This window comes from Seriola lalandi, unplaced genomic scaffold, assembly GCF_002814215.2.
Source record: "Seriola lalandi dorsalis isolate HSWRI2012SDOR001 ecotype SW California unplaced genomic scaffold, Sedor1 jcf7180002054971, whole genome shotgun sequence".
Classification (NCBI taxonomy): Eukaryota; Metazoa; Chordata; class Actinopteri; order Carangiformes; family Carangidae; genus Seriola; species Seriola lalandi.
Window position 1 is genome coordinate 1,813,981 of NW_019525522.1, and position 21,551 is coordinate 1,835,531.

Genomic DNA, 21,551 nt, shown 5'->3' on the forward strand with positions numbered 1-21,551 from the left:
CACAGACATGGAACAATTAAATGTGGACAAGCAAGGTTCAGTTTTAATGCAAACATCCCAACCCAAGAACCGTGATAAAACAAGAGCAATCAGGAATTGCAGTACAATAAAATAGGCTTTTTTTCACGGCGCACATTTTGACTTGTCACAGTAGGAAAAGCACAGGTGTTACTAATAGCATTAGGTGTGGCTCCATTCTTTAACCCAGTGTCCCAGTCAGCCATGGCAGAGCGAACATGAGCAAATATCAACAATATCAGGACCTTGAAACCAAAGCAACCATTGGAAATTCAGCCATCCATCACTGACTTCTTTGAAAAAGGCCAGAAAAAGTAATTATAAATTTTATATTATTCATTATTATTATGATGATAATAAAAGTCATGATTTTAAACTGCATCGCCGATATTTGCCATAACCACAATTTCATCCAATTTTGATCACTGCTCTTTTTTTATTCTTACCCCAGACAAAATAGCATTATATGTCACTGCCAAGTTATGTAAAGCCAACACATCACCAGTTTAGAATGATTCTGTTCGTACATATGTGATATTGTATCAAAGGTTTGCCAAACGATCATTTTTTACTTCCCACATTACAGTTGATTGTAGTAACAAAAAATAATACCATATTATATATATATACACAACACCTCAGCCAAAGGAAGTGGACTAATCTAATTATTATTGTTTATTTATTATCAACTGTTTTTATCATTAATATTATTATTATCAACAATGAGCTAATGGACACATTCATTTCCCCTAGGAGATAAATAAAGTATCTATCTATCTATCTTTCTATCTATCTATCTATCGACATACACATATATATGACAGTGTGAACGAATCAGGTGATATTATTAATAGTAAATAAACTTGATGACAATAAATTCCTTGAATGGCATCTAAATAATTCTCCTTCACGTGCTCGTGTCGACCACCAGAGGGCGGTAGTGATGCACCGATAGCGGGAAGTGCGGCTGTAGTAAACAGTAAAAGAAGAGGGGTAAACACAGTTTGTTGGAGAGGAAAATCATATTCTTAATGACTTTTGTTTGTAGTTTCAAACCTTTCAAAACGCCACAGAATAGTCTGGCAGGGCCGGAAGAAGATACGTGGTTAAGGTACTCGGTTTATTAGCTTCACCTTGTTAACCTAACGTCACTACGTAAACGTTAGAATCAGTTATTATCAGGGATTATTACCCTAATGTCGCCGTCTAACTCATGAGACACAATTTAAACCGCTTCCAGGTGTTGTAGTTTCTACAATATGGAGGAGGACGCCCTAAGAAGTTACTGCAGAACAATGATTTCTCGTGTTCAAATTAAACAGCAGCACCCATACCCCTCAGCAGAGGAGGAGAAGGAGAGAAATAATAAACATAAAGGAGGCAGAGGGAGGGAGAGGTATGAAACTGGAAGACAAGTTATAGCAGGGGGCGAGTTAAGAGATTACAGAGAGAGTAACCTCCCTCTCCCTGACTGTACCAAACGGGACAGACACCAATCCTCCCCCGGCCTCATGTGTCAAGGCCCCGAAGTCCAGCCCGTTCCAATTCAACTCATCTCAATGCTGAGGCTCAAAACCATCAAGGAGCAGATGAGACGGGTCAGGAGACGATTTTATGTGACTCAGTTTTACGATGTGGTCGATATAACTGTAGAAAAATGCCTGATTTCTTCACTCGGTGTGTTTATCTTTTGTGGCAGGCTGCAGAGGTGGAGCTCCATGATCCCGCTGTCTGCAGTGTGTGTGAGCAGGAACAAGCTTTTCTGGCCTTGAAAAGTTTTATCTGGAGGAAGAAGACACAACTGCAGTTCCAAACACTGACGGCCAGACTAAGCACACACATGAGCCACGAGGTAAGTAACTTTAAGTACAGACCAACTCCATGTCATACCTGTCACTAATATTTATGCCAGTTGGACTGGTCTGATATTTACTGACCTAAACAATTCTTCCTTGTTTGTAGGATTATAGGAGTGGGGCGAGTTTGTGCAAAGTTTCCCTAAGTCCTCCGATGCCCCTCACTGGTTTTGGGAGGAACTACTTGGTGAAGATATGCGGGTCACAGCAACCTGGGGTTGCCTTAGCAACCACTAAGGAACGTGGAGTTGCCCTGGCAACAGATGAAATGAGGGGTCACCCTGACAAAAACGCTACAGGAACTCATTTAGCAAGACCTCGCTGTCCTTTTCCAGACAGATAGCTGCAGACATGATGGGCAAAGTATTAATACCATAAAAGAGACAATGTTGTGGTGGAGTCAAACATATTCCTACCTCTTATTTTCACACACAGGCCAAACCCACACATTTGCCCAATAAACATTGATCCATATGTTGACTGTGTTACCTTTTTAAGATACAGCGGTTGATGTTTACCTTCACACCACTAGAACAAGGGTGTAGCCTTTGTTCTGAGCACAAAAGAAGAACATGGTAACAAGGTCAGTACAAAACAGCCATTTATTTTGTTATCACTGTATTAAAGTTAAACACAACACTATCCAAAGCAAGTTTTTGTCCAGTTTGTGGTCACTTGAACACTGTAAACATTAAAACAACATTGTGTTTTATTTAACTTCGCAATTAAAACTATTCAATTTTATATCAGCACAAATAATACACAACAGACAGTCATGGAAGCGCGCATGCACTAAAAAATTAGGAAACACAGTACAATATCTAAGGCAATAAACAATAGCAAGGTGGGCAAAGTTATTTGGACATTTTATCAAGTTCCCTTTTTGCATTATTGCAGTTACAATGTTTAGGGGCTAGTAAACCTACTATGGAAGTCATACAGTTACATATAAACACATCCAAAGCACTAATAAAAACAAACAACAGAATGACATTATTGGATCCTTGATCAATTGTTGACAGATTATTTAACAAGTTACTATTAAAGTGGGGACTGAATGAAGCACAGATCTGTTATTTCAACCATATACTGTTATGTACATGGTTTATCTTCAATCAGTGTATTGGACCAGTTCCCTTTAAACCCTACTGAAGCTGAAGGTGGAGTAGGATCTACTCATCTGGCTTCCTCTTGGGCTTCTTTGGGTTGCGGGAGCGACTCTTGGCTTTGCACAATGGGCAGATGGGAGCATTACGATGAATTTGCTGATGGCAGGACAGGCAAGCCTGGAGAGAGGGGAGAAAATTTCAGAACAGTTACTTCACATGATGTTTTTGTTGTCTTGTAGAGATAAGCAAGGAACTTGGTCTGGTGGTACCTGACAACGCCTAGCCTTTTATTCATTTACATCTAGGGTTGTTTGTTTTCTTACCATTTTCTCCATGTATGGCATAGTTCAGAGCCAATTACATCTTGGAAATTCACACTGCCTTTTATCATTAGGAAAGAAATTATCCAAAGTGCAGCTTAATCAGCTGTGACTTACGCCTAAAATGGCTGCTTTTATTAGCTCAGACCATCCACTGACTATTAAAAAAAAGAATTTACTTTTACATCCCTATTGAAGGTAGTTAAAGTTAACAGGAGTAATACCTTCATAGGTGGGGGTTGCTGTCTGAAGGTTGCTGTCTGGCGGGCATCTTGCTTCCTGGACACCTGAAGCTGCTGTGCTGCCGCGGCAGCAGCAGCAAGGGATTCTGGGATGGCGGGCTCATGTGGCTCCTTCTGCCACTCGGCTTTCTGCTTCTCAAAGTAACTGTTGAAAGAAAAGAAAGAGAAGAACCCAGCTAGATGCGATTCTTATTTAGAGCTTATGATCATCTATGCTGTGTATGGGGGGATGGATGGAATTGGAGAAAATAATAGTTGAGCTGATATCTTCTTTATACGTTCAACTGTGAGCAAAAGTACAGTCATTGTGAGAGTGTTTGTCTGCATGCATGCGAGTGTGTCTCTGTGTGTGTGGGCAAGAGAGGGCTGGGAAAGAAATTTGGCCTTGGACTTTATGCCTGACTGGCCCATTTTCAAAAAAAAAAAAAAAAAAGTGATATCCCATTTCATTACGCTCTCTGGTTTCTCTCAAAATAGGTTTATGATAGAGAAGAACTTTGAGCATTCCCAGGACAAATTTAATAGGTTGTATTTCCTGTATCAAAGCCTATTTACAAGCACTACATTACCACACTCATTACAATAATTCATGGTTAATAGAAGTTTATTTGATACGGATGATATATCATTCTTGTTTTCATATAAGTTAGTATTTCAGCCAGGATTTTTTTTTCTTTTTGCCATTACTGAGGTGTAGAGTGCTCTGTTTTGTGCTGATGTATCACTCTCGCTGAGTAGCTTAAAATGTACCTAACACTCCACAGGCCTGTGAGGTGTGACTTAATTTTCTCCAAAGTTGTTCCATCACACCTTGTAATACAATTGCAGTAGGCACTATTACTATTACGTAAAATGACTCTAGAATGATTTTGCTGGCAGCAAAATGTGAGTGATAGTTTTAACATCTCCCCACACACCATCATAAATCTGTCTCTGTGATGAGTTCTGTCCTCAAAGAAAAACCACTGAAGAACAACAGTGGACAAGCCACAACTTTCTGACTATCTCGTAAACTCAGGGAACATTCGAGGAGCATGCCACCATGAAGTCAAACGGAGATAACTACCACCTGGTCAGAAATGAACTCATCCAAGCTTCCACACAGCACAAAGCCTGAGAAGTCAGCCTGCCAACAATGCTGTCAGCTTGCAGAGCAGCAGTGTTTCAGCACTCTGCCTCAAAACTAAAGCTCTTAATTTTTATGGGTGAAACGATTCTAAAACCGTGAACGAAACCACAATCTTATATAGTGATACGGATAAGGGAACCAAGATACCCCAGCCCTGACCCACTGCCACTGCTGCAGCTGTTGACCTCTCGTAACTTCACTAATGTAACAAAAACTAATTGTGGTAAGATTAAAAAAAATTTAAATTAGTTTGGAGAATTGTTATGCCACTATTTATTCATTAAGGAAATTTGCAGTACATGCAACATCCCACCCAACAAAAATGAGAAGTTACAATTCATTTTTTAAAATCCCCTAAGCACTTCTGAGTTGGAAAGAAAATCCAAAAGTGAGCAGGGGTTAGAATCATTTCTGTATTTTAGCACAATGTACAATAGAAGAAAATAATCTCAGTTAAAAAGGATTTCTCTATAACTGTCCTAACATACACTTGAAAACATGAACATGACCCATGGCCCTATTACACCCCTCCCCCATAAATAACCCAGTCACTCGTCATAAAGGCTCCTGGCCAGTTGCACACTGTTCTGTATTTAGAGCTTGATAGAGTCATTCACTGGGTGTTTCTCTTTCTCTATTTAACTCTTACAAATCAAAATGTGCATGATGAAATTAACAAAAGCTAACCCTTGGGTTACCTGAGTCTCCTAATCCACCACTGGGATCAACCTCACTTTCATATTGTAGCACAAACGGCTAAGATTTGCTCTATAGTGAACTGTGCAATCATCTACTATTGACGCTCGTCAGAGAGCCGTTTGTGAGTTCAGATTCTACCTGCCAGCCCCTCTCTGTGTGCCAGCAATGTGGTGGATAATAGCATCTTTGTCTCTGATTCTGGAGCCAGAGAATTTGGACAAAGGGGAAAGTTAGTTTGATCTGAATTTCTGAATAGGCAGACACGCATGTCTCATCAAGAGAACCCCTATCAGAAAACTTGTCTTTAAGCTTTAAAATATTCAAAAGGTCCTCAATGTTACCACCTAGACATGTTAAAGAATGTAAAATTAGCTACTGAGACTCTAACATTACATGAAGAAAAAATATTTTTCTAAACATGCAGAGTTTTTGATAAGTACTACTACTGCTATTTTTCCATTTACTCCTCATGGTACCTAGTCTCACAGACTTTGTAGTGTTGATTTAATAGGTCAATGTTTTAAGATATTTGCTGCTTCTGTTGCCGCCACCACCAGTACAACGGAAGTGATTGAAATGTGTATGGTGCACCAAACATAACTTTCAAGAAACAATGTCCCACTTGCTTGAGATATTCCAAAGATTTTATAAGGGCCATGGACATTTGGCCAACAACCCATAAAGATCAGAGACTAAATAATAGAATCAGACAAACCATTCAGGTTTTTCAGACCACTGACGGCCACACAGTAAGATTATCTCCCACTCAAATGATATTCCCTTAATGTAGGGAAGTATCTGTCTCATAACCAAACTGCATCACACTTCAGCTTCGCTCCATCTAGCAGCGCCTAAAGAATAAGCCCCACCCTGTTATCTGCACTTCCCATCCTCACAAAAAGACTACGACACACTGACAAGAGGGCAGGGAACTACAATTTGCCTTTGACATCTGAGCCATCTGATCCTAGCATAGACATCTCTACTAGGCAGTAGTCCCAGATTCTCATGACCTACAACCATCCCGTCATCGCCACGGCGACATTCCAAATTTTGGTTACGCTGCTAAACCAGCCACTAGCATATGTGACTGCTGTAACATGTACTATCCCTCACCACCCAACATGACTGTCAGGAAAATTATTAACTGTAGCTATTTATATGCATGCTTTGATTACAGATTTACTATTGCACAATGTTACACTACATTGGTCAAATTGCATTTTCATTTTCAGGTTAACTCAGAAATCTGCTCAATTTATTCCTGGAAATGTATAACAACAAGACAAGGTTTAACTCATGCCCCCAACTTAATATCTCATCTCTTAAATATCCACAATGACGGTGTGTCAAATGGCTATGCTACTTTCTGTTTGCAGTACAGATTCAGTTTTTAAACTGACTACTTAGCTTGCTCTTTTGGAAGATTTGTCTGTTTTAATCTACTTTTGAAGTATTTACAAAACACTACAATTCAGGTAGCTTAAAATGTCTTTGGGGAAGATGAATGAAAGTGAATAGAACGTGACATTAAAATCATGTAAATGTCAGCTTTGTGTTTAACAGTCCTAATGACTTCACACCCTTGCCTTGATACCTCGTCCTGTCTGATCCTCTTCATTACTGCTCCCTTCCACTTCTTGTGGTTAAATTTAAATTTACTTATCTCGTCAGTAACATGAATTATTACTTGTTAAATGCCTGTAATAATCAGGTGATGTCTGCACTGTTTCACTTGCCCTCATGATTACTGATGGGAATGTAACATTTACTTAGGAAACCTTTTTAAGAAACGGGACATGCTTGGATACAAAATAATAACCAGTTTGAACCACTAAATATCAGGGTAGCACCACCTGACACATTCCTGCTGTAGGGACACGTTGTAGTTTAGTTCTTACTTAACTTGAGGAAAGTTGCATCTCTATTCTTCCTCTTGGCAGTTACAGTGCCACCACATTGGTGTCATGCCACAACTGCAGTTCCAAATTACAGAATTCAACTGATTGAAATACTTGTTTTAGGTTTTCATGAAGACACCCTTTCAGGAGTTTTGTTGAGAGCTGGAGACGGCACAAAATTTGACAGAGGGCAGCCGCCTCGTAATTCTGTGGTGTGCCACAAAGCTCAATTCTTGGATAATTTTTCTTTGTATACTTTATGCTACATTTATCTGCACTGTCATGTATAATTACACAATATCAACAAAATTACTTATTATGTCCCTGTGAGCTGATTGACTTTGGACTTTGCACAGTACACAATTTCAATATGAAGATACTTGTTTCTAATGCTTTTTCATAGTACTTCATGCATCACATTCTGTTCAGCAACACTATGACGATGTGCACTGAAATGTCATCTGTTGCGGCAATCACTCTGTGAGGCATGCAAATCAAATGTACCTTGACTGTGACCAATTAATATTTATATAGTCAGCTAGCTGCTATATTTTCCCCTTTCCCTTTGCACTGGAAGTGAGCTTCTGTTGTCTTTGTGTCGTACTTTATATAGGAGAATCTGTGTGGTTACACTGAAGATGTGCCATAAAGACAGGATTTTACATTTACTGTATTTTGTGTTTGTGAATGACGTGAAGCAATGAAGTTATGAAGTTAAAATGAAAACTGTTCATTGCATGCTTAAGCGTATCATACACATGTTGAAAGTTACCTTTAATATGTAGTCAAAAATACTTTTGTAGGTATTCCGATGTACAACATGCGTCAAAAATGGCTGTGAAAACCTGTAACCTATGTTAATAAGAAACTTTTATGAAACCTAAAGATGACATAAAACATGTGTGTCAACTGCATCAAGCAACATCTGCTCAAAAGAACTTCAGTGTGCCTTGCATGCTTTTTGTGTGTGAGTTTGTTTATGTGTATGTATACTTACTCTAAGGAGAGCTTCTCCTCTTCTTCATTGAGGTTAGGGAGTCTGTGTAGACCTAAAGTCATCCTGAGGGCATCAACATGCTCCTTCAGAGGTTTGTACTCATCATGCAGGCGGCGAGTTGTTTCTAGCAGCTTATTCAGGTCATTCTCCGACTGCTTGATGGTGCTCTCCATCTGAAAGGACAGATATTTGAGAAATGTACATGAAATATGCTCAGGATAAACTATTTGTGTTTGCCTAGACATTGTGTATTTAACACTGATAATATTACTGGCACTGAAATTGAATCCACAATATCTTTATTATTTGTTGTTGGTCAAATATTTTTATTGTCAATACCATTGCTGAATTGTACTCATCTTAAAGCTGTACTGAGATTTCAGTCACCCTTCCTCTATAGAGGCTTCTTTTGTCTGTGTAGCACTCACTCACCACATTGATATCTGCATGGATGAGCCGCAGCTCCTCCACATGTGCCATTTTCTCTTGTAGAAGGAGATCCATCTCCTGTTTGTACTCTTTGAGATGTTTCTCCTCGGACTCCAGAGCCTCAAACTCAATCTTCAGACGAGACTTGATTTTTTGCATCTGGATAGTCTTGTTCCTGAAGCGAGTGGCACAGACAAAAGACAGCAGCTGTCAAATAATCTTTCTAACAAATGCAAATAAGAGATTTTTTCACAAAAACAACAAAATTTAAACCAACACACATTGTTTTCCATCATATATGCATTGCTTACAATTTGTGCAAATTTAGTACAAAAACCTAATAGATGTTCTGCATTAATGTCAAATGGATTGCCCAATTACTCCAGCCGTGAACTAATCTGTTCTCTTACTTTGTTATCAATTCTTGCAAAGAAAACACAATGGTAAATAAACACCATTCTGCCACCGTGAAGTGAATTATTGACAGACCGCTAAGCCTGTAGCTAAGTAGTTAGCTTACCCACAGCAATTATTGGCAGCGCACATCTGGCATTTTGTTGATACACATCTGGATTGTTGATACGTGTATGATCCGAACATGCACCCTATCTACAGCTCGTGTGTATTCATCTGTTATTTAACCTGTAGCAATTGTCTGGTAAGCCTGTCGGAGACAAGCTAACGTTATACAAGAGGAGCAAAAACCTAGTGAAAGGGTTCACAGCAGACCGGCTAATGTTAGCTAGCTCAGCAACAAAAGCGAAGCCTGGGGCTTATTCTTGGCCGGCTAACGTTAGCTAACATAATGTACACAGTCGGTGTCAAACATCTGGCAACCACTGATTTCATTCCACGACCAAGTCTTACCGTATTTCCAAGATATTTTCTAATTTGCACATTATTTCTTGTTCGTCCGCCATGGTTTAGCGGTCCCTTGTCTTTCAGCTGGCTGGCTCTGTTACCCGTAAGGCCACGGTGGTCTCCTTGTTGATAAAAACACAATAGCCCGGGTGAACGCGCACAAGAGCACGCGCCCGCAATGTGAAACCGTGGCTACGTGTAGTGAGTAGTACCACGCACTCTGCCACACTCAACCTGTGAGTCAACTGGTATCCACTGTCCCGTAAACTATCTTTTACACCGTGATTGAAACAACTTCACTCCAACAATTACATTAACTGTTACATTTAGTAAATTAATGAATAATACTTGATTGAAAATACTCAATAGTGAAGGGGGAATGAGGGGAAAATATATCATGGTCATCTCAAGGGAAAGTATGGAGTAAATTCCTCTCTAATTATTATGTTAGCTATCAGGGCTGTAGCGTGTGATGGAATAAATATTACTTAATTGAAAGCAGCAATATGCCTACCTGAAGGAAGAAATACTCTAGGTAAAAGAACTACATTCATTAATTTTAATGTAGCTTGAGGTGGAGCTAATTTAACTATTTTACATAGTTTTGAGTTGTTTATTCTATAAGAGTGGATTGTATTTCGTAAGCTAATGCCCCAGTTTTTATGCAAAACATTAATCTATTTTTCTACGTAAATGTAACCAATGACTACTTTTCTATAAAAAGTATAGTGGATTAAAAAGTCTGATACTTATATCTTAAATATCGAAGTAGACGAAGTATGATAGCAATGCTCAAGTAAAGTGCAAGTACCTCATAATTATAGATAAGTACTGTTATTGAGAAAATGTACATAGTAATGCTCCACCACTGCATGGAGGTCATATCCTTAGTATGTTTTCCTGGGAATTTGGAGACCTGAAGATTATAATTTGTTATAGACTCTGTCTTTGAATTTGCCTTCTAAGCAATACAGAACTTTTATTGCAAAACATAATTATCTGCAGGGGTGGGGGAGGGTTTCTTGAGCAAAATGCTGGTGAAAGCCTTTCTTAGAGACCATAAACACTCTCTTGTGTACAATATGAGCAGTTATTGACAAGCCTACAACTAAACACACCTCCACACCAACCGCAAAATTAATGTCTGCCATAACAACATATTGTTAAAACATTAACTGGAAGGATTATAAGATTAGCAGAATGTGCTGGCACCTTCACTGATACTGGAACATCGGTTGCTGCTGAGTAACTGTTGATTTCTGCCCTTCTATAAATAGGTTTGGGGAGACAAAGACCACGTCTAGGTCCTCACTGAATGAGTTACTATCAAAACCTAATCAATGTAAGAGGAAAAGTGGTTACTGAAAAATAAGGCAAGGTCTGTCTAAAGTACGTGGGCCTCAGGTTGCCATTGGATTAACTAAGAGAGAAGTACTTGGGAACAATACAATGGTCCATTCTCATTCAGTTTAATCCTTGTAGGTATTGCAAGCAGTTTCATATGACTCCGCAGAGAAAAGGCTTCTACAAGTACCTCTCCGAAGAAGTATTTCGACTAGAGATTAAAAAAATACAAATGTCAACTGTAAGTAACTATCTTTCGTTGTTTATAGTTTCATTTTCACTGTGTTTCATGTTTGGTTGAAATGTTTAAATTGCAGCTGTAGTGGTTTGGCTATGAACTTACTCTGTACTGTAAGGGCTGCAAAAAGGCATTAGTCCAAAAATGTGTTTGTTTTTTTTTAGAGAAAAACATATGATGATCATATGCAGTTGCCAGATGTTTCTGATTTGTTGTGTTTGTGTTCCTGGATTTATTGTAGTGTTGTCACATTATCTACATAAACAAAACATAAAGTTAAGCTTTCTGTGCTTGTTCTCATAAATATTCACTGAAACAGTCTGTTGAGCAAGGCTTACAACTGCCAGCACATTATTATGATTAGTGTTATTATTATTATTGTTGTTATTATTATGGGCACTGATGGAACGCTGCCTTGCTCATTAAATCTCGGAAAAGGTTATGAGGAGTGGAGTGAAAAATTTGTCATCTATGCTGCTTTTTTTTGGTTTTTTACAAGCCAGTCTGTGCCAAAAGTTGCAAATATCTACTGTATATGGTTTGATACTATTATGCAAGATTAACGTTAAATGGGTCCATTGATTACACCCTTTCGTTAATACTTATGCATCATGGAATGAACTCCGTGTTCTCAGTTAAGTCTAAAATATACTGTGGGCTTCATTTTTTGATTGTAGTCCCCACCAACCTCTTGTGATTGGATGCTCCTGGTTGAACAGAAGAATGTAAGGAACCTCATCTTTTTGGTCATTTTGCTATCAAAAAAAAATGGGAAAAACAACAGCAAATTGTTTCAAAGAACAACCAAAGCTATTACAGAATTAGTAGTGCTCTTTCTCACTCAGTTGTTGCTCTACATGCTCCTTGATGCTTCTCCAGTGGCACAGATGATTGAACAGCGGGGATCTCTTCCTCCCGTATCTCCTGTATATCTTCCTGTGTGCGTGTTTTCTCTGGCAGATAAATGTTCGTGTTACGACGATGGACGCTGAGCTGGAGTTTGCCATCCTGCCCAGCACGACTGGCAAACAGCTTTTTGATCAGGTAAACACTGTGCCATCCAATCAAACAGGAACTTTAGCAGGAAAAAATATGCTCATGTACTACTTGCTATGTTTAGATAGTGAAGACAATCGGACTGAGGGAAACCTGGTTCTTTGGCCTCCAGTATCAGGACAGCAAAGGCTTCTCCACCTGGCTCAAGCTCAACAAGAGGGTGAGCAGAAAGTTTGTGTCTCAACTTTACACACAGAACCTCACATACCTGATATAAAGGACGATGTAATTGTTATTATTTTTCTGGTGATGTTACTACATTACCCCATTGAGACTAATTAGTACCCTTGTCTTCATTCTGGCATCCCGCTGCTGTGTGGGGGGGGGCCAATCCCAGGTGACAGCCCAGGATGTGAAAAGGGACAACCCTTTGTTGATTAAGTTCAGGGCCAAGTTTTACCCTGAGGATGTCGCTGATGAACTGATCCAAGAAGCAACGCAGCGCCTCTTCTTTCTGCAGGTTGGACATGAGTGCACATGAATACTGATGTTTTTAAAGGGAATCGTGCTGTAAATTTGCACCTGTGAAACATGGGGTTATAATGACGGACTTTGCTAATCATTCATTTCATTAACTGTCTGAATGAGATCTTAGCATTGTTTTGTTTTTATGCCATGCACACAATCCACATTCTTAAATTTAACCATGTACGCAGAAAGGGACTTAAAGTTGATGCAACAACAGCAATTATTTAGACACAAATGCAAAATGTAGTTTTGACAAACGTGGATATCACAGTGTAAATAATGCTGTGTTATGCAAGTGTGGTACCCTTAGGATGCAATGACAAGTAAGTAATCTCAATCAAAACAAAATATTTAAACCTATCTTAACGACCAGTGAGAGTTCCCCAATGAGTCACACAGATAATGTTAACCCTTGTGGGTTTTCCATAAGGGAGCAAGTACATGCTCCCAATGAATCTAGGTGCATGAAATAAACACCAGAACACAGTGGTGGATGAAGTAATCAGATCTTTTAATTAAGTAAAAGTATCAATACAACAATATAAAAATTATGACATAATTGAATGATTAATACTGAAGCATCGATGTGTCAGCAGCATGTTACTGTTGTAGCTGCTGTAGGTGGAGCTAGTTTGTAATTCTTTATATGCAGTTTTATATACAGGGTCATCAGATAAATCTGAGGGGTCGTGAGATGATTAATGAGAGCGCAAAGAAGAAAAAACAAATGTATTTTCAGCCTTTAGACTTTTTCTCTCATCTTTGAGACATTGGATCATTTGAACATTTATTGAAGTGAAACCATGTGAGAAGTTCAGAGGGAAAAATCACTATTTGATCGAGCTGTTAACAACTGTTAGACATCTGAAATGTGACACCCCCAACCACACACTGCTTTTTGTAAGACATCAGAAGCCAAAAAAGGTTGTGAAACCACTAGTTTAATGTTTAACAATGTTGTTTTTTAAAAAACCTGTTATATTATCCATTGTGTAAAATCTTCGTCTTAAAAGTAACAGCTATTCAAATAAATGTGGAGTGGAAAATACAATTATCCCTCTGAAATGTAGTGGAGTATAGTACAAATTAGCATAAAATGGAAATATGCAAGTAAAGTACAACTACTTCAAAATTGTAGTCGTACGACATGTACTTAATTACTTTCCATCACTGCCAGAACATATAGGGTTTCTCTCTCTGTGAATCACATTAACACTATGACTATGATACACTTACATAAGACAACATTATAAAATGTACAAGATTCATGTATCATGTCTTTTTGTCTTTTTTCTGTGGTAAAAAAAGGTAAAAGAGGGCATCCTAAATGATGACATATACTGTCCACCTGAGACTGCAGTGCTCTTGGCCTCATATGCAGTTCAGGTCAAACATGGAGACTACAGGAAAGACTATCACGTACCGGGATACCTGACAAGAGAGAAGCTGCTGCCACAGAGGTAGAGTCCTGTGCATATTAGTGTTAACCAAAGGTCGCCTTAATTCTAGTTTTCATTGTCTGAATTCTAAATGGTACATCCTCTTCACTGATAAAACCAGGGTTTTGGAGCAGCACAAGCTGAATAAGAATCAGTGGGAGGAAAGAATCCAAGTGTGGCATCAAGAGCACAAGGGACTGCTGAGGTACTGCAGCAATATACTTAAAAAAAAGTCATTAATACATTTTTTTTTGCAAGCAGGTGTTCTGTAGCTCATTAAATTATTCCACACCACAGAGAAGACGCCATGGTAGAGTACCTGAAGATAGCCCAGGATTTAGAGATGTATGGGGTCAACTACTTCAGCATCAAGAACAAGAAAGGATCAGAGCTGTGGTTGGGAGTGGACGCCCTGGGTCTCAATATCTACGACAAAAAGGACAAGTAAGTCCCAATTTACAAGTCAAGCTTTATTTTGTATTTATCGCTAAGTAGAAACTTTTAGCATGTTAACGTACAAGATAAAGACAATGAAAATGGTACACTTGTTGTGTGTTGTTATTGTGAGTTTGATACCACTCAACTATACCACCTTCATGCCATAACCGTATTTCAACTGTGTGTAAAGAAGCTATACTAGCTCTACTGTGGACCATACTCTAACGGTAAACCATACCAATATTTTACAGGATGACCCCAAAGATTGGCTTCCCCTGGAGCGAGATCAGAAATATTTCCTTCAATGACAAGAAGTTCGTCATCAAGCCAATCGACAAGAAGGCTCCGGTATTCCATTACATAGTTTTTAGTGATCCTCAATAGTGATCTGCAGCTGCTACCATTTCTATAAAGCATATCATTACATGAAATACAGTACATGGCTCTTCTGCTGCCAGGACATATTAAAAAGTAGTTCATACTGTGGCTATTTTTCCTACATACCAACAGTCAGACAAAACTGGATGCCCCTCTGTGCAGTTTGTTGGTATGTTGAACTATGAGACTACCTTGGTTCAGCTCGTGTATGGGTGTTTGTGGATGGGATTGAATAATCGCTACTCCTTCCCCAATGCTTAGGGATAAATGCTTAGTACTAATTATCTTAGCAATAACAATTATTAGCAAAACATTTTTACAACTGCATGCAAGATCCTGCAAATACTTTTTCAGAGATATGCCTATTCATAGTTATTTACTGTAGCTGTAAACAGGAGGTCTCAGAAAGCCCTACATCCTTGTTACAGGAAAAATTTAGCAAGTGCATGAATTACAGTGAGCAGTGTAATGAGAGCAGCTGGTATTTGATTCCATTCACAAACATGAGTTTAGCCCTTCAGTTCAACTTGCCCTCTGAATGCACACACAGATTTAAGGAAAGCATCCAAAGGTTTCGGGAAAAAAATAATTAAATTTCTCCAAACCTGAACTATCCCTTCAGGTTAATTAAACTCAAGCCTAAATGTAAAACAGATGGGATGTTGATCATGAGTCATAAATAAACCCCTTGGTGATTTTTGTGTTACAGGACTTTGTTTTCTATGTACCTCGCCTTCGCATCAACAAACGTATCCTGGCATTGTGTATGGGAAATCATGACCTGTACATGCGCCGACGTAAACCTGACACCATTGAGGTGCAGCAGATGAAGGCTCAGGCCAGAGAGGAGAAGAACAAGAGGCAGATGGAAAGGTAAGGAAAAAAAGGAAGTAATGAAGGCTCTTTTAAAAAAAAACAACAAAAAAAAAACACTTTACAGTGTGTTCTCTCTGCCTTGAGAAATAACAGTCAGGAGATATAGTTTTTTCAGAATTGTATTTATGCACAATTCTCCTGTCAGGGCTCTGCTTGAGAGTGAGAAAAAAAAGCGAGAAAATGCTGAGAAGGAAACAGAGAAGATTGCCCGTGAGACCATGGAGCTGATGGAGAGATTGAGACAGATTGAAGAGCAGACAAAGAGAGCTCAAGATGGTCTGACAACTTTCTGAATACAAATGTTTCTCAACTGGAGTTTTATTATTGCTGTTTAATATTAAATGAATGGCATAGTATATTGAAATATTTTTGAATGCAGGATCTTTAAAGCTTATACTATGTGGGCATGTCTGCATATGTGTGTTGGATGTTTGTGCGCACGTGTGCGTGTGTATTCCAGAGCTGGAGGAGCAGACTCGGAGGGCTCTTGAGCTGGAAAAAGAGAGGACAATTGCTCAGGAGGAGGCGGAGCGCCTGGACAAGGATCGCAGAGCTGCAGTGGAAGCGAAGGCAGCCCTGCTCCATCAATCTGAAACCCAGATCAAGAACCAGGAAAGCTTGGTACTCATACGCAACACATTTTCATTTGAATATATTAACATTGCTGTAGGGTCCAGATTATCAAGGATATTATGGTACATTTACATATATTGAGCAAGACCCCAAAGCTACTTATTGATGTGATTAAATGATACTATAAATAATTCTGCGTGATAGTGTATTTACCCTTTACCAGAAAAATTGATTTACATTTTCAGCTTGAACTGATGAGAAATTAATTGGAGCCGTGATGCTGCATACGAACACATACAGTACATGCACACACAGACACACATATATTCTCTCAGACACACACACGGGCAGAGCACAATGACCTTATATCAGGAACACTCTTAACTCTCTTCCCATTTGTGTGCGTGTGTGTACAGGCCACTGAGCTGGCAGAGCTTACCTCTAAGATCTCCCAGCTAGAAGATGCCAAGAAGAAAAAGGACGAAGAGGCAAAGAGGTGGCAGAAAAGGGTGAGAATTAATCAAAGAACCATGAGAGAGGTAAAGGATGAATCAAACATGAGGCAAAAGGGATGTCTGACACGACTAAGTGTTAAGCCCAGGTAAAATAGCAGCAAGGCATCAATCACAGGCAAGTACAATCACCAGACTTTCAAATTGTGATTGTATGATTTTTGGGGGTGTCAATACGTTGTCACATTTCACAAACCTCACCTACTATGAAGCCAAGAACACAACAATTAATGTGCAAATTGTATGCAAAAAATGTACCCGAAAGTGTATACAAAACTTTTCATACAAATAAGCAGTACTATGCTTGACTTGCATGTAGTCTTCACATTGTTACCTCCGGCAAGGTGGTTGTGTTTTCACCCGTGTCGGTTGGTTTAGTCGTTTGTTTGTTTGTCACCAGGATTACACAGAAAGTACTGAACTGATTTGCATCAAACTTGATGGAGGGATGGGGCATGGCCCAGGGAAGAACCCAAAAAATGTTGATGTGGAAATTAGGGATTTTTTTACATTTTCATCAGTTTGTCAATAAATAGTGTATACATCTTGATGTTAAAAATCAGATATATTAATGGTGTTGAAATCTGAGTTTCTACAATTTGATGGAATTGTAATATGTAATACTATAATACTGTAATACTATGTTTTATGACAAATACATCAGACTACTTCCGTCTTACTATATGCTTCTATTATTAGAGCTAGACACACGTGTGTAGGAATTTTTTGTCCCTGGCTCAACTACAGGCTTTACTGAGTGCCATTCATGTTAGGTAATACTGCAGCGTTATCCTTATTTCTATTTTCTGTTGAGCATTGGAGACTGTTGCACTCAATGCTGACAAGTCACTTTATTCACAGAGGACAACAATTTTGCTAATTACATAGGGGACAGATTCTTTTTTAGATAGCACTTAAATGTAGAGCTAAAATTGTAGTGGGTAAAAGGACCTCACAGACGTTCATCAAGTTAGATTTTAGTTTTCAAAAACTAGATAAATTTATCTCAGTGCAGGCATACAAATCATTTTGATAGAACAGGTTCCCCAAATTTCAAATTGTGCACATCATATTCTGAATGAATTCTAGTAGGCTAATTGCACTGAAGTATCCAACCATAGTGCTTCACAAGTCATGTGTGTTGACAGGCGATGATGGTGGAGGCTGATTTGGAGAGAACCAAAGACGAGCTGAAGACTAAACTCATGGGTGTCCACATTCAGGATTCAGTCCACCCCCACATGCATGAGCATGACGAGACGGATGAGAGCAGTGCAGAGGCGAGTGCTGAGCTGACTTCTCCAGGGATGGTCCGAGATCGCAGCGAGGAGGAAAGAGTAACAGAGGCCCAGAAGAACCAGAGACTGCAGAAAAACCTCAAGGTACGGTTAAGTGGATAGAGGGAATTGTCTTATTGTATTGATTTGCTGCTCTCTTAATCCCTTTTGGTTAGAGGTCATGTTCAGCTGGAGTTGATCATTCCTGGAGGAGGTGCCCTGGAGCTTTTAAGAGTGCAGACAAACAAATCACCAAAAGCCTTCAATATTTAAATGTAAAGGTTCAGTGAATAATGTGTTCTTTAAATTAGGAACCACCACAGCTGAATGCTGAGTGTCTATTGACACTTACTCTAGCTCCAATGAGACAAAACTGAATTAAAATGAAGACACACCATCTCTCCTGAAATAAAGAATAAATATATTTTTAGCCATGGCGGTTGGTAGATCCAGACTGAAATATCTTAAAAACTAAAGAATGGTTTGCCATGACATTTTCTATTATTATAGAAATTATTATTATATATTTTTATTATTATTATTTATTATTATATTGATATTCTTGGTACTCAGGGGATAGGTCCTGAAGCTCTGGTGATCCACTGCCCTTCCCTCCACCACCATCCTTTGATATTTTTGATTTTAAACTAAATGTCTCTAAACTGTCGGACATTATCGGCATGAAATTTGGTACACACATTCATGTCCCCCTCAGGATGAATTGTGATAACTCTGGTGATCCCTTAACTTTTCCACCAGCGTCAGCACCAGTTTGTTATGACAAAATGTATGACATTCCCCAACAGCAAATGGGAATGTTAACGAATGATAGCATGCTAATATGCTAAACCAAGATGGTGATTGTGGTAAATGCATAATATCAACCTGTTAGCATTGTCAACTGTGAGCATGTTAGCATGCTAACGTTAGCATGTAGCTTACCTGTGGTGTGGCTTTAGGGATGACAATGTCGGTCCATCTGTCAGCTAATCCACTACTACAGTCTGAAATATCTCATGGACTATAAAACTGATCACCGTGAAAAATTTTACAGACATTCATGTTCCCCAAAGGATGAAACCTGACTTCAGGGATCTTCTGAATTTTAGCACCACTGTGAGGTTGATATTTGTGGTTCATAAAGAAATATCTTGACAACTTTTGGATGGATTGCTATGAAATTTGCTACAGATGTTCAGGGTCCCGAGATGTAAATTTGAATGACTTTGGTGATCCCCTGAGATTTCATCTTGTGCCATCATCAGATCGAAATTTCCATTTGCCCAATATATGCTTTATGAACATATACATGCTTAACGCAGGGCCCATATGAACTGTCAACATGTTAGCAATATCACTGTGAACAAGTTAACATGCTGACATTAGAATTTACTTCAAATCACTGCTGTCCCTAAACTCAACATCACAGAGTCACTGGTGTGGCCATTGACTCTTAGTCTTGTTTCCATAAAATTTCAGGCTCTGACAACAAATTGTGTTTAAAATAACTGTTTTATTTAGAAGATACCAGGCTTAATATGAGGTATGGAGAGTATCTTGAGTGACACTCAGCTGTGATGGCTGCCACTCACTTGTCAGTCCTCATACAATTTGTGGTTTGAAAACCACATCTTTGTTGCTGTTGTGTTAAATTGTTTTGGTACATTGACTGTGTCATCTGCTGACACAGTCATTTAGAGGCTTTGACTTAGCTGTGAAGTTGGCAGCTTAATTGCCACCAAAAATTGCATCTCACTAATAACTCAGTGCACTGAATAATTAAACATTGGTGCAGGTACATTATCATTCTTCTGGTTTCATTCACGTTGCGAATCTCATACAGACCAGGGCCTATCACAACCGAAAATAAAATTGGTCTCTATCTCACAGCCAAAACAAGAAATGATGTTGCATAGAGGATTCAACACAAAAATGGCCTTAATAACTATGGACAATAGAGTGTTTTCAGATGCGGATGAGTACAGGAGTGAGGGATAAGGCTTCTGAATAGTCTCCTAAAGAGTCTCAGGTATGAGGATTTTATTCACTGTGTGTTTGCGTTCTCTTTTAGTTCCTGAGCTCTGAGCTGGCTGGAGCCGTAGATGAGAGCAAAAAGACCCCAAATGACCTGATCCATGCTGAGAATGTGAAGGCGGGCCGGGACAAATACAAGACCCTACGTCAGATTCGTCAGGGCAACACCAAACAACGCATTGATGAATTTGAGTCTATGTGAGAGAGTCTACTCAGACTGAAAGCAGGACCAGGATAGATGATGAGTTGGACACATTGACAAATTTTAGAAGTGTAGGTGCAGACAGTTGCATAGGTAGTAAATTAACCTGAAGGTGAATATGACATAAAATTGTATTGATACTGTGCTTTGATGCCTTTAATGTCCATGATTTTAATACTATTTCATTGTTTCATTGGTAAGTACGTCAACAAGAAAATGACAACCCTCCTTGAACATACATTTTTAATTTCAAAGGAACAAAAACACATTACTAGTTTAGTTCAGTGTTGCAAATATATGAGGCTAACATATCAGTGCTCTCATTTATGAGAAGGTTTGCTATTGTCCTTGTCAATCTTATTACGCACATTTGTTATTTCAATTTGACAACTAATGAAAACCTTATTAAGACTGATTAATGAAAACAATGACACTTAAGGCACTTGTTACTCCAAATAAATGTTAAATTCTCTATACTTTATTGCAGAAATAAAATACACAGAAACACTATCAATGTGTTGTGTGTGCATCATCAGTTCCTATAATCATGTGTAAGCATCACCTCCTGCTTGCCGAATGAGGCAAACTGGGCAGCATAAAAGCAGGTGAGCTGTAATAAAAAATAATTATCACCTACAAATAGAAGTTTCACCTATAAAATATAAATAAACTGAAAATAAATGCATTGGCACTGATGTTTTAGATATATTCCCCAGTTGCTCCGTTTCAGCCACTGCACCTCTGCAACCTCACTGACTCAGCTGCAGAAACAATGTAGCAACCCAGACTATCCATTTCCTTATTCTATGTGATTATATGACAATATATCACACAAAGAAATGATATACCTAAGTTAAAAGGTTTTTGATTGATCTCGACTTGATTATGTTACTCCAGTTGTATACAGCATTTGTACTCTGTAGACTTCTCTACATCCTCCTCGTGTTGCTGACTGCTCATCCACCAAATCAAAATAAACACGTGAAATTGCAGTGACTACCAGACGCTCCATTAACCATCCTTGTAATAGATATAAGATATTTGCTTATATATATATATATATATATATATATATATGTGTGTGTGTGTGTGTGTGTGTGTGTGTGTGTGTGTGCTTGTGTTTGTCTTTCAAAATGTACAGAGGAATAATTTATT

The 21,551-nt window shown here is 38.7% G+C and overlaps 2 protein-coding genes and 1 long non-coding RNA gene across 5 annotated transcripts; 2 read left to right on the plus strand and 1 right to left on the minus strand.

Moving 5' to 3' along the window:
• The first annotated feature begins 1,010 nt into the window (after positions 1-1,010).
• Positions 1,011-2,516, plus strand: LOC111646487 (uncharacterized). The gene is made up of 3 exons (XR_015436455.1): positions 1,011-1,616; positions 1,718-1,870; positions 1,981-2,516. It is a non-coding gene; the product is annotated as an uncharacterized LOC111646487 (long non-coding RNA).
• Positions 2,459-9,724, minus strand: zc4h2 (zinc finger, C4H2 domain containing). Its single transcript, XM_023395995.2, has 5 exons — positions 9,568-9,724; positions 8,704-8,875; positions 8,272-8,444; positions 3,528-3,690; positions 2,459-3,160 (listed from the first exon to the last, which is right to left on the minus strand). Exons 1-5 carry the CDS (start codon positions 9,618-9,620, stop codon positions 3,047-3,049), a joined length of 675 nt encoding a protein of 224 aa, XP_023251763.1. The 5' UTR covers positions 9,621-9,724; the 3' UTR covers positions 2,459-3,046.
• Positions 9,725-9,860: 136 nt separating this feature from the next.
• Positions 9,861-21,393, plus strand: LOC111646431 (moesin a-like). 3 transcript variants are annotated; one of them, XM_023395915.2, is made up of 15 exons: positions 9,861-11,146; positions 11,821-11,868; positions 12,104-12,187; positions 12,264-12,359; positions 12,537-12,659; positions 13,976-14,127; positions 14,228-14,311; positions 14,404-14,550; positions 14,796-14,892; positions 15,632-15,795; positions 15,944-16,074; positions 16,259-16,419; positions 16,788-16,880; positions 18,032-18,265; positions 20,232-21,393. In XM_023395915.2, the coding sequence occupies exons 1-15, from the start codon at positions 11,063-11,065 to the stop codon at positions 20,394-20,396; spliced, it is 1,863 nt and encodes a 620-aa protein (XP_023251683.1). In that variant the 5' UTR covers positions 9,861-11,062; the 3' UTR covers positions 20,397-21,393. The 3 variants fall into 3 exon arrangements, with proteins under 3 accessions (XP_023251683.1, XP_087027099.1, XP_023251684.1); XM_087170973.1 differs by having other exon boundaries at positions 18,107-18,265; XM_023395916.2 differs by lacking the exon at positions 11,821-11,868.
• Positions 21,394-21,551: the final 158 nt, after the last annotated feature.